The 15,640-nt window shown below is 39.6% G+C and overlaps 1 protein-coding gene across 2 annotated transcripts; it reads right to left on the bottom strand.

Annotated features, from left to right (window-relative positions):
- Nucleotides 1-266: 266 nt before the first annotated feature.
- On the bottom strand, nt 267-6,511 carry cldnd1b (claudin domain containing 1b). Of its 2 annotated transcripts, XM_042097236.1 has the most exons (6): nt 6,460-6,480; nt 6,183-6,288; nt 4,951-5,326; nt 4,584-4,691; nt 4,096-4,233; nt 267-1,174 (listed from the first exon to the last, which is right to left on the bottom strand). In XM_042097236.1, exons 3-6 carry the CDS (start codon nt 5,243-5,245, stop codon nt 954-956), a joined length of 762 nt encoding a protein of 253 aa, XP_041953170.1. In that variant the 5' UTR covers nt 5,246-5,326; nt 6,183-6,288; nt 6,460-6,480; the 3' UTR covers nt 267-953. The 2 variants fall into 2 exon arrangements, with proteins under 2 accessions (XP_041953170.1, XP_041953159.1); XM_042097225.1 differs by having other exon boundaries at nt 6,183-6,511.
- Nucleotides 6,512-15,640: the final 9,129 nt, after the last annotated feature.

Here is a 15,640-nt window from a genome sequence, read left to right as displayed (position 1 = left end):
ATAGTGTCAACATAATCGAGTCAAGATTTAACAAGTGTAAAAACCACATTTCATTAAAATAATTAAAGACTCAAGAAGTTAAGTGAGATTACATAAACACAGCTTTTCGGTCTTCAATTGTGTGCATAACACATTGATGTATTTGTACACTCTTAAAACAAATGTGCTGAAAACAACACAACTTGTATTGTTTTTAACACATCACTGTGTACAGATCAGGACAACAGTTTGTGTTGTTTCCTTTTTTAATTTGTTACAAAATATGTGTTGAAAATAACACAACTAGCGTTGTGTCCAGATGGGGACAAAGCATTAATTTTAAGAGTGTATGTATTAATCGGTCTAGCCATTCCATCCATCTTGGTGTTAAAAATGATAGAGCTGAATTTTATGGGATAAATACCCTCATGGTAGCGGTCTGCTGCTGCTATGGAGGTGTACTCTTGCTTGGATGCTTTCCATGATGTTCCCTTGCACCAGTAAAACTTAAAACTGCTCAAGGGATTTACTGCTGAACAAAAAGCACAGATGTGCAGAGTTCTCTGGCTACATTTTAGTCATATTCCTGAGAGCCATCAATCACCCTGTAGCACATTCACAAACCCAAGAACTAAATGTATCCCTGCAAATATTTCCCTATTTTTGTATCTTAAATTTTATTCATAAGATAACTGATCTCAAATTTAACCCCAGACTACGATTCATAAATTACCTATTTGATTGACTAAGTGAAAGAACAGCTGGACAGAATAAGGGATGAAAGATTAAAAGCAGGGTTTCAGGAAGTTAAAAAGGACTAGAAGAGTAATTCTGTGGAAGCTTACAGCTGTTCACATCTTCAGTAACCCCAGAGTGACTAGTTGTGGAGAGAAGCTCTTCTAGAAAAAGACAGCTGACAAATCCACTCCTATTAAGGGCCATGGTCTGGGCAGGTTTGCTGATGCTGCCGCTGCTTAGGCTACCCGGTAAGCAGTCATGCGGGTGTAACTCTTTCGGTGGCTGCAGGCGGCCCACAGGAAGAGGGCAGCAGCCATCATCTGGAGTGGCGAGGAGATGAGTGCCAGGTAGAGCGACCAGCCTAGAGAGCGGTCCACGACCTCTGGCAGCGGTGAGACGCGGTGCAGCAGGTCCATACCCGCCAGGAAACAGCACACTGTTGCTAGGGAGCACAAACCTGAGGAAGGTATCAGCAGGACAGGGTTGGCATGAGTATTGCTGCATAGGTGTGACGGGACTCCTAATCAGTGATGCCAGTAATGCGTTACTTAGTATTAATGAGTAATCTAACGTGCTACTATTTCCAAACCAGTAAAGTTACTTATCCAAGTCACTGTGCGTTACTATTTTTTGTCGTTTTCCTTAGTAAAAAGATATATTCTTTGCTTTCTTCTTGTCTCACCACGCAGCGACACAAACGTAAACAACAATGAGGGGAGGAGAGAGATGCGCATTTTAGCTATATAGTCATTATTTTGAGTTTGTGTCAGCTAAACATGACAACATTAAGGTACGTTGTTCACTCTGTGCTGGCGACAAAGTGCAACCAATCAGTTTTCAGTGTCGGTGGGCTTTTATCTTTTTTCTCCCGATTAATCAGTTCAGTGTATCTAGGAACAGGAGTGTCAGGGCAGAGTCAGTGCCCCCCAAAAAGGAACATTTAAGACCCATTTCACATCAGACTACATAAGAAGTGTACCCTTGTCTCATATGGGTAAAACATAATGCTAGTCTTGCACACTGCACTGTTTGTAACCGTGACTTTAGTGTTGCCCATGGCGGGTTAAACAATTGCAAAAGACTTGTTGAGGTGAGTTTAAAAAGTGTCATTTCATTTGCATATTATTCAGGCCTATACTAGATGGCAAGTTGCCAAGGCTACAACTACCAAAATCAACATATTTTATTTCTATTCACAATTTATATCAATCTATAGGGCTTCCTTATTTGGTGTACTGACTAGACATTATTGAACAAACATATTCATTTGTATTTCAGTATCTAAGTAGGCTAAAGAGATACTTCCCTGAAAATATTTTTTTCAGGTTGAGATGTCTGCTATACATTGTTGACATTACTGTTAAAATGCACTTTCCGCAGTAAATGTTACTGCTGAAAAATAACTAATAAAGTAACTTGTAATCTAACTTAGTTACTTTTAAAATCAAGTAATCAGTAAAGTAACTAAGTTACTTTTTAAAGGAGTAATCAGTAATCAGATTACTTTTTCAAGGTAATTGAGGCAACACTGCTCCTAATACAGAACTTTTCCTATTTTGTATGAAGGATTTCAGGATTTGTTCCGCTTAATTTTTGTTTGTTTTGAGGCTATTTTAGCAAAACTTGTATGATGTATTTGAAATCACATTTTTTTTATTGTTGAGGTATGAGTAGACTTGGCACAATTTGGAAATTATTTGGATACATATTCTCTAAAGCAGGTCCTGGTCTTAAAGGAACATGCCGACTTTTTGGGACTTTAGCTTATTCCCCATATTCTCCAGAGTTAGATAAGTCTATACATACCCTTCTGATCTCCGTGCGTGTAGTTACTTGGTTTGACGCACCCACTGCTAGCTTAGCACAAGTGCCTTGAAGTGGCCGGCTTCAAATAGCCTACACCTCCCAATAGTGACATAAGAACTCCAAAATTTTCCAACTGCAAGTAAGGGGCTGAGACCGCACAGCCTAAGCTGCTGAAGTGCCGCGAGGGCACAGCAAATGAACTTCAGAAACAATACATTTAAGCTCACGATACTCAGACCAGCCAATACTCCCGAAGCTCCCGATTAGCCACTACCGGCCTGTAATAGCAGAATCAATAGGCTACGTGTTGCACAAGGCTTGCACACAGTCGCAGAACTCTACCGTTTTATAAATCCAAAATGTTAGCACACACCAGACTTATGTGACGCTGGTGCATCCTCCAACTCCGGGCTGCCTTCGTTATCGCTCCCACTTGCCATTTCTACACATGATCTGAATCACTCCACACCTCCGCTTTCACGCGAAAGGGAAAAAAAAAACTGTCTGTGGTCACATATGCGCATGAGGCTACATTAAGCATGCATGAGATCCAAATTCTCTTTTATACTACAAGCCATAAAAGCTTTAAATCAGTCAAAATAAGCTAGATGTCCAGCTGGCCTGGTCATACCCAAGGGTGTATAGTGTATTGAAGTGTGTGATGTATGTTCTTCATGGTATGTCTGTGTCTGATGTATGGACTATTTGTTTAGTGTCATATGTCTGATGTCCTGTCATGAATTGCCTTGCGACTGTGCCGCAAACCCAACTGCCCCACGGGGACCATAAAGTTATATACTACTACTACTACTACTACATGAACTGTCAAAACCGTACGATGCACACATGCTCCAAACAGAGACAAGCGAACCGAATGGTTTGGATTTTTTTTTTTCATGAACCGTGCCACCCCTACCTAGCAGAGTGTAGCCTACACGCATCTGTACTCGTCTATTATTTGAACTCATTGGCAAAGTGAAACTAACTTGACCGTGGTTTCAATAGTCAACGACAAAACAGTTACCGTATACACAGTTAATTACTTTCACTATTGACTGACAATGGGTTACCATCGAAAACATAGCCTGAAAAAAAAACACAATCACCCCAATAATATTCAAATGACTGAATAAAAAACCTAAGGTCAAATATTATATCCTGCAGAGGAGTTGCTGCTTACATCTCATGACAGTGCTTCAGCTGTGCTTCATATGCGCCTTTCGCTATAGACCAGGTTTTTCTTGCATTACGCATAATGCGTTTCAGTGTCTTATCTTATAGTGTAAGATAGCAATTTTTTGATAATACGCCAAGACCACACCTTAGGTCGTTAATTGGCACATCCATGAGCACATTGTGTAATAAAAGAGAAGGACAAGGTGAAAAACTCGAGTGTATAATAGGAATACGATTTGCGTTGGGACAATAATACGCTTTGTGCCGGGTTTTGTGTTGCGACAATGCTGCATCACATAAAAAGTATTAGACATTAAACAATAATTAACAATCCAAGTTTATTTTCACATTCTTTCTGAGACAGGGTTTCAAAAGAAAGAGAGCAGTAGTTCTCACCAGCCAAAAGATGTAGCACTCCAACAACTGATGTTGGGGTAAGGCTGCGACAAAGGCAAGCGCAGACTCCAATGAGGCCACTTAAGAACACCAGCCCTAAGGACACCAGAGGCAACAAGAACTGGCACCTCCACAGATCTGAACACAAAGAAAAGAGAACAATCCGCCTTACATATGAGCCAAGCCTGTGGCTTTGGACTAGGTAACTAAAATGATCCAGATGATTCAGACTGGTTTCCACTAAGACCACCCAAAAAGGCCAGTTCAAAAGCTAATGGCCAGGGTCTCAAATGTAATTGTGAGCAAAAGCTGTTGGGCAAGTAAGTTTTCCTTACACAAATTAAGCCTAGTCCTCAACTAAAAAAAAAAGAGATTTTCATTGAAGTTTCCTTTTAGTGCGGGACTATGCTTACTAGGATAAATGGGAAACCAGCATATTATATTTGGATTATTGACAAAATAGTGTGTGTCATAGTGCTTAGACTCACAGGTGCGGATGAGGTCCTCTCCAGTGTTATGGTTCCCAGGCTCTCTGTACTTGGCCTCAAACTGTTGTGGCAGAGTAAAACTCACACACTGCGTCACCATTTTGGGTTCTGAGGAAACAAGTAGTTCAAACAGCATTTTAAGTAAAGACCCATCAGCAACATCATCATTCTGACCAAAAGAAACCTTATCAACTTTATGAAATATGCTTGTAAGACTAGGTTAGTTAAAATAAGAAGTTGCTGGTTTTTACAAGGTCCTTTTCTGAAGACTAGGCTACTTTCTGTTGGTCAATCTATTTTCACAATGACCATCCCTTTCAAAGAGAAGTTGTAGGCCTACTGGAAGAGGTTTCTAAGGGTTTTCTACCTGGTTCTTTGTACCAATGAGAATCGACAGGCACGAGAACACAGCGCCACCAGAGACCAAGCGTTCCATTGAGGCGAAATAGCGGGTCGCTGTACGTCTTCTCGTCCATCTCCTCTCCAAGAAAGTCCTCCCTTAAGGTCCGCAGCTCAGAGGCATTGCTGCTATCATGACTGATTGGGGGGCTATGGTACTGACACCAATGCTGCGTGCCAACCGCTACCGACAGGTATACACAGGCCAGCAGACTAAGCACCGACCCAATCACAAGAGCCGTAGCGTAACGGTTGTCCACCATAATGGCCAGGGATGAATGTGTGACGTATAATTTCACAAACTTGCAGGTGGTTTTGTGATGTCCGCTTTATCTGGCACTGACCTGAATTTTGAGAAAAAAACATTACATGGAATTACATTTCCGTCGACCACATCCAAGTTTATCCAAGCTATTATGACTCTACCCTCTTGCATTGCGCAATAAATTAAAAAGTAAACGTCAATGTCAAATATAATGGAAGAAGGTAAACAAATGTAATTGTTTACTTGAATGTTATGTTTGTCTGTGGACTTAAATTGGAAAAATATGTCTTGTCTTCACCGTGGGATAGTGAGAAACGTAATTTCGATCTCTTTGTATGTCTGGAACATGTGAAGAAATTGACAATAAAGCTGACTTTGACTTTGACTTTGACAAATGATGTAAGTTACAGGTGTGCCCTAAAGAACGAGTTGCTAATATTCTGTCACTTGATAAAAGCATGGGTATAGGCTAATGTTAAATGACAATGACCAACTAGCTATAACTGAAGACCCCCACCTCCAATAGAAAAAAAAAACACCTGGAAAGTGGTGCGTAGGTCAATTTGAGTTTGAGACCCCTAACGTTATAACGTAACCTTAACATTAACGTTACCAAGGCGAGGCAAGCAAACGTTAACGTTATAGATGAGTTAGCTATCTGTACGTTAACGTTAGCGGCTATCTCCTCTAGCTCGCCTTGGTACTGTTATAGTTATAAAGAGATCATACAAATCAAGCAATGCACGCAAACAGTGCTATTACAAGAATCATTATACGACCAGTCTGATATCCTAACGTGCTAAAAACAGCGATATCAAGCTTACGTTGAAGGAAACATCTGTTGTTAGCTGACAAAAACGTTAGTTGGCCACACGCGTAGCGTAACATAACTTAATGGACACAGACGTCGGGTTTCTTGAATAACATAATCTTACCTTATCGCGAATGTAGACCATACATAACCTCACAAATGCAGTATCATAGCCTGAATCGGGTAGCTACATAATTTGTGGAACTATCTACTGACTAGCTAACTAGTAGCTAGTGCTAGTATGCGAGTTTTTTGTTAGGTGCGTTCCCAGTCTATGGTGATTGCGTCATTCTTCCGACCATAGATATTATAAAGCTTCCAACTGCACGCGTTCTTTGAAGTCGGAATGTGGGAACAGCTATTTTAGAGACAGTTCAGAGAATGTCTAATAAGGGGAGAACCAGAGCCCGTCTACGGAGAGCCTCCCCACTCTCTATTAATCCCATACAAACCGAATTTGGCTGCAGTTCACCAGAGTTCACCTAGATGGCGATCGCGGGCGAGTCCAAAATACATGGGGTCCTATGGAGCTACATGGCTACATTTATTGTTTTCACCTATTTAACAACTGAAACCCTCAGATTTTATTTTATTTTTCGCAAAATGGATATGAATTATCAATCAAAAGTGAAATAATCCGGGAGTCATGTCTTTCGTTTTCTTACAGGTTGGGTCGTTGTTGCCCATAACAGGCTAGCATTGATGCTATGCTATGCTATGATCATGCTAATGAATGACGTCATTGACACGTTTGAAAGGCTTTTTAGACCAATTAAGTGACTTTAAAAAATATAAAACTCAACCAAGTGTATTGTCTTTGTCTCCCCTTTCGAATACAATATTTAAATTACTAGGCCCGCGAGCGCCCCTAGATGCAGTACCACACCGGAAGAGTTCCGAGAGTGAAGGTTCTCCCCTTATTAGACATTCTCTGGGAGAACCTCCGCCTTAACAATCTTTGCCTTCACTCTCTGAACTCTTCCGGTGTGGTACTGCATCTAGGGGCGCTCGCGGGCGAGTCCAGAATGAATGGAGGTCTATGGAGCTGTACCCCTCAAAATCTACTTTTCTCGGGATATAATTTTTTTTCAAGTAATTTGAATATTGTATTGACTGAGGGGGGGGGGGGTGACAGGAAAGGCAGAGAAGGAAGCAGAGTTTGGCCAATAATGAGCAGTAATATATGAATGTTATATGTTGTTGCTTTTTTATTACCTTATTATTGCTGTTATAACACTATTTTGTTGTTTTAATGTGTTGAATGTACTGTAGGCTTATGCATTTTATATATATTGTGCTATAAAGCTGTGCTATAATATATATATGTATATTATTAATGTTATCTGTTGTGTTTATATTAGCATATTGTATTTAAATTATCAATGCTATTTAAATCTTTCATGTAATGGCTAGACCTATTTATTGTAGCCTAACATACGTAATATTATTAACATTGTTGGTCTTATTGTTATTTAATATATTTATATTACCAATGTTATTTATATCTTGCTGTTTGAATGTTATTTATACTGCTAAAATGTTAAAATCATTATGCCATAACGGTGTCATGTATTTAATAGGCTACACAGAGTTAATAGGCTACCAAGACTAATTGTCGATGTTGTTATTAGGCCTATTGTTCAAGTTGTGTAGGCTATGTCACTTTGTAACTAAGCCGTCAATTTCTTAGACTGTCCTAGCCTACTTTAATGCAGTAGGTCTAAAGTTGTTAGTGTTAAAACCCATAAGAAGGGATAGGCCTACATCTGGGTGGGAAGAGGTTGGCAGCTCGTAGCCCTTGAGCCGCCGGCGAACCGCCATATAGGCTAAATGAATAAAGAAAATGTTGGCAAAGCTGTGGCTCAATACGTATGAGGTTAGAGAGAAAGAGATATGCTACAAGCAGAAAGTGCAAAGAGCGGTTTCATTTTACTGCAAGCATTAGCGCTGGCATTAGCGAAGCAAATTTTTACTCTGGAACCTCCGGAAAACACTGACGCTCAATGTCGATACGTAATGACGTAGCATGTGACGTCGCACTTGGATGTGGATGTGGATGTCCCCGCCCCGTCCCGCAGGCTGCATCCAGTCATTGCTCACATCGGGGAGTGACAGCAAAGATTGTTAAGGCGGAGCAAGATATTTCATCAGGAGCCACTTCCGGGAACCCGGATCGCACGAGGGGGGGGCAAAATCCCCCTTTATGCAGAGCAGAGGCAGCGACTGCTCCATTGAAGTCTATGGGCATAGCTCAGAATTTCACCACATATGCTAAGGTCTTGGTTCTATAGAGTTAGGAATGTGAATTTCGGGCACATTTTCATGATCCTCAAACCCTTCTGAACATTTCAGGTACATTTTTAGCATTTTTGAGCATTCCAGTCTGGAGAAAATCGACCTTATATCAGGTGTGCGCCGGTTATTTATGCAGCTGCTGTTGGCCGGTTGCAACGTACACTCTTCAATACATCATCGACACGCCTCTTTATGCAGACAGGATTCGATCCCCATTTCGCGCCCATAGGGAGGGAAAGTAATCTCATCGCCATCTAGTGGTTGCGTTCCTAGAGTTTAGCGGAGTGAATGGGATTTTTTTGTTAGAAAAAATATATCTCGGTGCACATTGGGATCTTAATTTAATGCATTCCATATGTTAGGCACTGGGGTCACCTCTATTGCTTCAAGTGGTAATACCTTATTTTTAGGATCAGTTGTTTTGAGTTTTTGTCGTAACACGGTGATAAGGAACTACAGCTGCATGTGACGTCACATGTTTGGGCGCTTAATCTCTAACTGATCAATACGCAATTTGCTTAACTGGCTTAACATATTTTTGTAATAACGGAACGTGATGTAAACCGTGTGGTGATAACCTTTATGTCAGGATAACTGGTGTTGTGCTTCTACTCACATGAAGAGCTAGCTGTAAGTGTTAAGTGTCAATGCTAACCATGCTAATAAACAAACCATGCTACCATGAATAACGTTGAAGGGTAAAGTCATGTGACTTCTTTTGTAGTTCGTTTATGAAACAAAAGGAGCAATTTCGATTTTCTTAAATAAGGCAAAATAGGGTCTGACATTTTCACAGTTAGAATATTATTACTGTATAGACACTGAAAAATATTTTTGGTGGATAACATCGCTGATTTGGCTTAACAATATTTTTTTAAAAATAGGTCTATGGGACTTAAAGGGACACCAGGCAACGTTTTCGTGTTAATTAATCATCTTCGTAAGTCGGTATATGGTTAAATGACTCATTACGGGGCGAATGAAGGCTCTCTCGCCCGCCCCTACTGCCTGTAGGAAGAATATCCCACTTGCAAGTTCGGTGTATCCTACCCGCCGACCGAAGCAGGATCAGTTTACAGCACAGAGGCAGGCTAACGAAACGCTAGAGATTGTTGCAAACGTGTGTATAATGGCAGAGCCAGCGAAGAAGCAGCGAAAACCCTTGACGGAAGACGCAAAGAAAAGGAAAAGAGCTTCAGACCGAGCGAGGGGGAGTTTCGTAGAGAAAAAGCATCAGGCTTGCCTGGTGTCCCTTTAACATTGGAGCTGCTCTTCGATAGGAACGCAACCACTTGGGGCGCTGGTTTTCACTTTCCCTCCCTATAGACATGAACTACGACGAAGTATCTTGCTCCGCCTTAACAATCTTTGGTGACAGCACCTATCAGACCTATCTTTCAAAAAAATATGAACGGGAGTTAATGGAGAGATAACAATTATTTTTTGGTCCAGTTTGAATTGTGCCACAAATTTCACATATGATGTGTGTGAATTTAAAAGATAAATTTTCACGTCAAGAAAGTACTGTTGTTCGATAGACTTCAAAAGTTATGTTGGTTTTGTGCGAATCCGCTCAGTGGACTACATCTCTCGTCTCGAACGATGTACGTCACCAACGTAATTAACGATAAGATTAGCTGTTATGCTAGTTAACGGTTGCATCAAAGATTCTAGAGCGGTTGCTGCTACTGGAAGAAACTGGAATCCATGCATTTCCACTGAATTATTTTTGGAATCTGATTCCTTATCATACCTGTTCATTCTTACTCGTTGCTCGACTTATCGTGACTAAATTCAAGATGGCTGCAAACGCTAAACTTTGTGAAGATACTGTCTGTATAAATCGTCTTGTAAGTAAACTACCAGTGCTTTTTCCAGTGCTTTCTCAAGTTCTCAATGTCTCGTTTTAAATGTCAGGGTCCTCGGAAGTCTACCAATGAAGTGTGGAGATACATTGAGCCTCGTAAATGGGTGTAAAACAGTGATTTATTTGCATGGCTAGCCCGATGCCGAAGCACCACTATTGAAAAAGCTGTTGGTAGCATCGGCTAACTAGCGCCAGATTTTGGAGTGCAGGGGACAAGCCGAGATGGGCTATGAGACATACGTTCACACTCGGTATCATGTTTCAATACACTTTAGGTCAATATCACACCGGAATTCTCCTTTAAAACATATTACTTAATAACTTAAAACATATTACTTAGGCCTACTTATTAAGTAGGCTAGATTACTTAAGTAGGCTACATTACTTAATACATGAATGTAGGCCTATTTGCTCAAAAGTATGCATGAGGCACTTGGGAAAGAAGGATGCTGTCAAGAGACAAACTGCAAATTGCCAAAGTTCATAGGCCTACTAACATTGGACATCAAAGTCAGCATAGCCAAATTGAACTAGGAACTGGGAAACTGATAACAAATATTCCCCAAGTTTCCCAGGTTTTGTTCCCACATGAGAGCTTAGGAGTACTTTACCTCTGGGAAAAATGTTTTAATCCAGCTCTGTGGGTGTGTCTCAAACATCACATCACAGAGGCCCTTGTAAAAAAACAAACAAACAAAAAAACAGTCATTGGGTAACACACTAAAGTGTCTCATAATGAAGTGATATGGTTGTAGAATTTTGTTCAAATGAATGAAAATAAGGAAATACTCGAGGCTATCTGCACAAGGAAGATGTAAGATTTTATACAGTTTTTACAAGGGTATCATTGTCTTTTAGGCTAAATTCTGACGTCATGGTAAGTTCTCCTCCCTTGGTGGTTCCAGGTTTCATGGAATTCCGTTTTTGGGGGGCCATACAATAATAAATGAATTTATGTGTACATTTAGTCACTGTAAACAACTGGCCTGTAGATGGAGTTTAAAAGATGCGATAATTCAAAATCCCCATGTTATTTTCCCATAGGAAAAATCGCCAGATACCGGATGTCAAAGATGGCTGCTTTTTTGTAGGCGAACTTCAGAGGTCTATTAATATATGTGTAGGCTACATTGTTACTACACATGCACACACACACTCATGAACACACGCAAACACAAACATAATGATACATGCACACACATGCAGGCACACACACACACACATAAACAAACACACACAGACACACTCATTTACATACACAAAAGCTGCAAGAATAGGGGATGAAGACAAATTGACAAACGTGATTTATTTTTGTGGAGAGCAGGACTGGGCAGCGGTCACATTTTGTCAGGCTACCGCTCTGTGGTACTGTACATCTTGTTTATATTCAATTTAATATTATGCACCTCTACTCAACAGTAGCGGTAATAGACAAAGCATGTACTAAGTCAAGCACATTCACATGCTACCCCTGTAAATTTTGCCAACTGGAGGTGGCCAGAAACCTTATCTGGTGACCATTGATTGGGACAGTAAGGAAAATGTTACACCCATGTACCACATAATTTACCAATTAATTTACTGACCACAAAATACCCCTTAATAGGTCAAGTAAAACAGGAAACGTGAAATGTTAAAGGTGCTCTAAGCAATGTTGGGTAACGTCAACCTCTATTGAAGTTCAAACAAAATAAAGAGCTAGCTTGCTACTCCCTCCCCCCCCTCCCGTGTAATTGAAACTCTCCTAAACGTGCATCTCGTCAGTGATTGGCTGGAACAGTTTATGTTTTTATGGTCCAAGCTGGACCAAGTTGTTTTTATTGCTGTTCTTGGAGCCTGGGCTGTCCACAGAGACCATGTTTTTTTTTTTTTACAGTGTATTCAGGGCACAGGCAGCTGGCGAGGTCATGTTTGCTCTATGTGACAAAAAATGTTTTAGCTTAGAAACGGCGTAACATCACTTAGAGCACCTTTAAGAAAAATAGAATAGAAAAATAGCATAGTTAAAAGTCTATTGAATGTCATCCGCAAGAAAAACTTGTCAGCGTTGCTCGTCTTGTGCACCATTGTAGTTCTCTTAGGTTTTCCGGTCTGTCAAGAGATCGTCATCATTATGGAAGACAATTAAAGACAAAATCTTGTTGTTCTGACTGTTCACAATATTGCCCTTATGCTTTTATTTACTATTATTCTTTGTTTTTGTTTATAAGCACATTGAATTACCACTGTGTATTAAATGTGCTATAAATAAACTTGTCTTGCCTTGCATATATGACCGCTAACAGTTGACAGCTGCAACTGCATTATTTTTGCTTCTGATTCAAGTCGTTCATAAAATTTTAGTTCATTCATTAAAATAAAGATGTGCTTCTGGTATATTTTTGCCATAGGATGTCAGATACCATCATACTTACTTAATCATTAAAGAGCACATGATTCACTGGGTTTATTTGATCTAATAACACTTCTTTTAGTCCTTGAGCCAGAGGGGTTGGTCAGTACAGTCTGAGGGGAATATGATTTTTGGCAAGGTGCATTGGTAGTAGTTTTTTGTGTTATCACCCTGTGTATATTATATGTTTATGCAGGGATATATCACAGGTGAATAGACTAAAATCTAATAGATATCCCCACACAGCTGATTATTTATGTCAATATTTTTTGTATTGGAAGTTTTCTTAAATATTATGTGTAAATATGTAAATGAGTCATTATCTAATATGAAATATGCAATAATTACATTTAAACATACATTTCATAATCAAGCATACATTTCAAGTATAGAAATCTTAACAATAAAGCTTCTTAACATTGGATAAAGCAAACATTTTTATATTTTAACACTTAAATGCATCAATCTGGTGCACTTTGAAAATAAATTCAGAGGTTAGACTTTCGCTATGGAAATATTTGTGCTATAGCCTAAACTATTTAGCACTTCTATATCTGGGAAAGTATGATGGTGATGATATTTGCATATGTCTTATGTCAGGATTTATATGAACAAAAAAAAAAGTTGGAGCCCATGTAGAAATTTGTTGCAATTTCTAAACCGGATTAGTTACTCAGGAACCGCTTACTATACAGAGGCATGCTTTATATCCTTGTATTCAGTATGGTCTCACAGTTGAGGGTTAATGTCAGAGTGACAACCAAGCCAAGAATTGTTTGTAGACCTACGACACAGGATTGTGTCAAGACCAACATCTGGGGAAGTGTACAAGAACATTTGTGCAGCATTGAAAGTGCCCAAGAGCACGTATAGCCTCCATCTCAAATGGAAAAGTTTGGAACATACAAGTCTTCCTATATCTGGCTGCTCAGCCAAACTGAGTAATCTGGGATGGATGGCCTTGGTCAGACAGGTAACCAAGGACCCAATGGTCATTATGAATGAGATCCAGAGTTCCTTTGTGAAGATGAGAGAAGCGTACAGTACTGAAGGTCTGAAAACTTTCCGGTTGCACTGTAGGAGTATAACTGGAAACGTTAGTGTTTGTAAGTACAACTGAAGTAGAGATTGGTAAAGTTGTGAATATGAAGATAATAGTTTTTTTAAATGGCTGTCGGCAGTATTTTGATCTATTCAAAATACACAAATTCAAAACACCCACTGTAATAATATTTAACTCTAATATGTCAGAAATGAAAAATAAAGAATTTTGAACCTGACTTTATCCAGTGTTAAAGTTTCTGTACTTATAAAATGTGGAAGCTGTGGAAATGTTGTGGCGATATCTATTAGTTAAACAGCGAGTAAATCACACATTAACAACAACAGGGTCTTATGAACCTTTCCTCCAGTCTGACTTTATTCCATTGTCACCTAGTGCCACTGGTACACTCTGGGCACTTTGCTGCACCAACACAGAGGCTGCAGAGGCCAAACAAAATGTAGAGGAAAAAAAAGAAGTGTAGACAGTGTAAAACAGAAGGGAGAGAATGAATGGAATGACAAGGTGAGAGAAGAGAAAAGCCCCATGAAAAATGCAAAGAAAGTAAAAACAAAAAATGACAGAAAAAATGTAAACTCACAAATGTATCATTATTTATTTCTTACATGAAGCAGCAGAATGGAAAACGGGGGAAACAGCAGAGAACCATTCACTGTCCATATCTAAATAAAAAATGGAGGGGGAGGGGGAGGACCCCACACATAGAAACCCAATGGTCTAAATATGAAAAGGCCCTCTGTTACACATACCAGAGGAAAAGAAAGTGTTCACCCCACCAGAGAAAAACATGAATGACAGCAAAAGTCAAAATAAAATCACCTTCCAAAGACATCAAAATTGCCATTATTGTACTTTTAGCTCTAACTACGAGTGTCATATCATTTTAATATTATAATTATTACTTCATTATATATATATATATATATATATATATATATATATATATATATATATATATATATATATATATATATATATATATATATATATATATATATATATATATATATATATATATTACACACACATACATACATACATATACACACACACACACACTTGCAATATTTAGCTTTGCTTGGTGTTCTTAGTTTCTTTGTGTTTTTTTTCATTAAGTACACTTGAAAATAATGTGATTTTTTTTTCTCAGAACGTACAAGAAACACTGCACACATCTCACACACACACACACACACACACAAATTTGTTTTACAGTTGTCAACACTCGGCAGAAATCACACAAACCAACACACCTACACCTGGGTATGGTACAAATAAGACTTCTACACACTAGATACATGTGACTGCAGCCCAACACCACTCCACATCGCGTCACTGCTCACATGGACGAGCTCCTCTGCAACATGTTGTCAAGGCACACATCACACTGCCATGGCCCTCTGCGCACTGTTACAACTTCAGTTGACCATAAACATGTCATCGTCTCTTTCTGATTCCTCTCCAAGCTGCACAAGCTACATTAGGTGTTCACAGCTCCAAACACTATCACACTTAAGAATCAAAGACACTTCAGCAATGACAATGAAAAGCAAACACCAGAAAAAAGGGAGCTATATCTTTGCATTGTGTCTGGCGGTCTCTCTTCGTGCCTGCATACAGACCTTTGTTGGCACCCACATCAGGCAGGGCCTTGGCAGTTCACATATCTACTGGAGTGTCTGCCCAGGGAGATTTAGTCTTTCCCATTGGGTGACAAGGAAGACCCAATATAAAAATGACCGGGCTTGTGTAGAAGCACACCTGGGGGTGAAAATAAAATATTTGGATTTGGCTTGCATGTTGGTTTTTCCCCTATAGGGCATGTGATGGGCAAACCAAATGAAGGTGGCAGACAGCAAGTGTGGAGGTCTCATTCTTGCACCAAACATAAGGTGTGTGTGCAAACATAGGCAGGAGACAGACAGACAGTTAAACTGACGAGATGTTCTGAAACACACACACACA

This window comes from Alosa sapidissima, chromosome 1, assembly GCF_018492685.1.
Source record: "Alosa sapidissima isolate fAloSap1 chromosome 1, fAloSap1.pri, whole genome shotgun sequence".
Lineage (NCBI taxonomy): Eukaryota > Metazoa > Chordata > Actinopteri > Clupeiformes > Clupeidae > Alosa > Alosa sapidissima.
The sequence above is the reverse complement of the archived record's forward strand: the minus strand, read 5'-3'. Positions and strand labels throughout refer to the sequence as shown.

Coding starts and splice junctions, on each gene's coding strand:
- cldnd1b (XM_042097225.1), bottom strand. CDS start 5,245: ATGGTGGACAACCGTTACGCTACGGCTCTTGTGATTGGGTCGGTGCTT. Junction 4,692..4,950: donor TCATTGGTACAAAGAACCAG/GTAGAAAACCCT, acceptor TTGTTTCCTCAG/AACCCAAAATGGTGACGCAG. Junction 4,234..4,583: donor AGAGGACCTCATCCGCACCT/GTGAGTCTAAGC, acceptor CTTTGTGTTCAG/ATCTGTGGAGGTGCCAGTTC.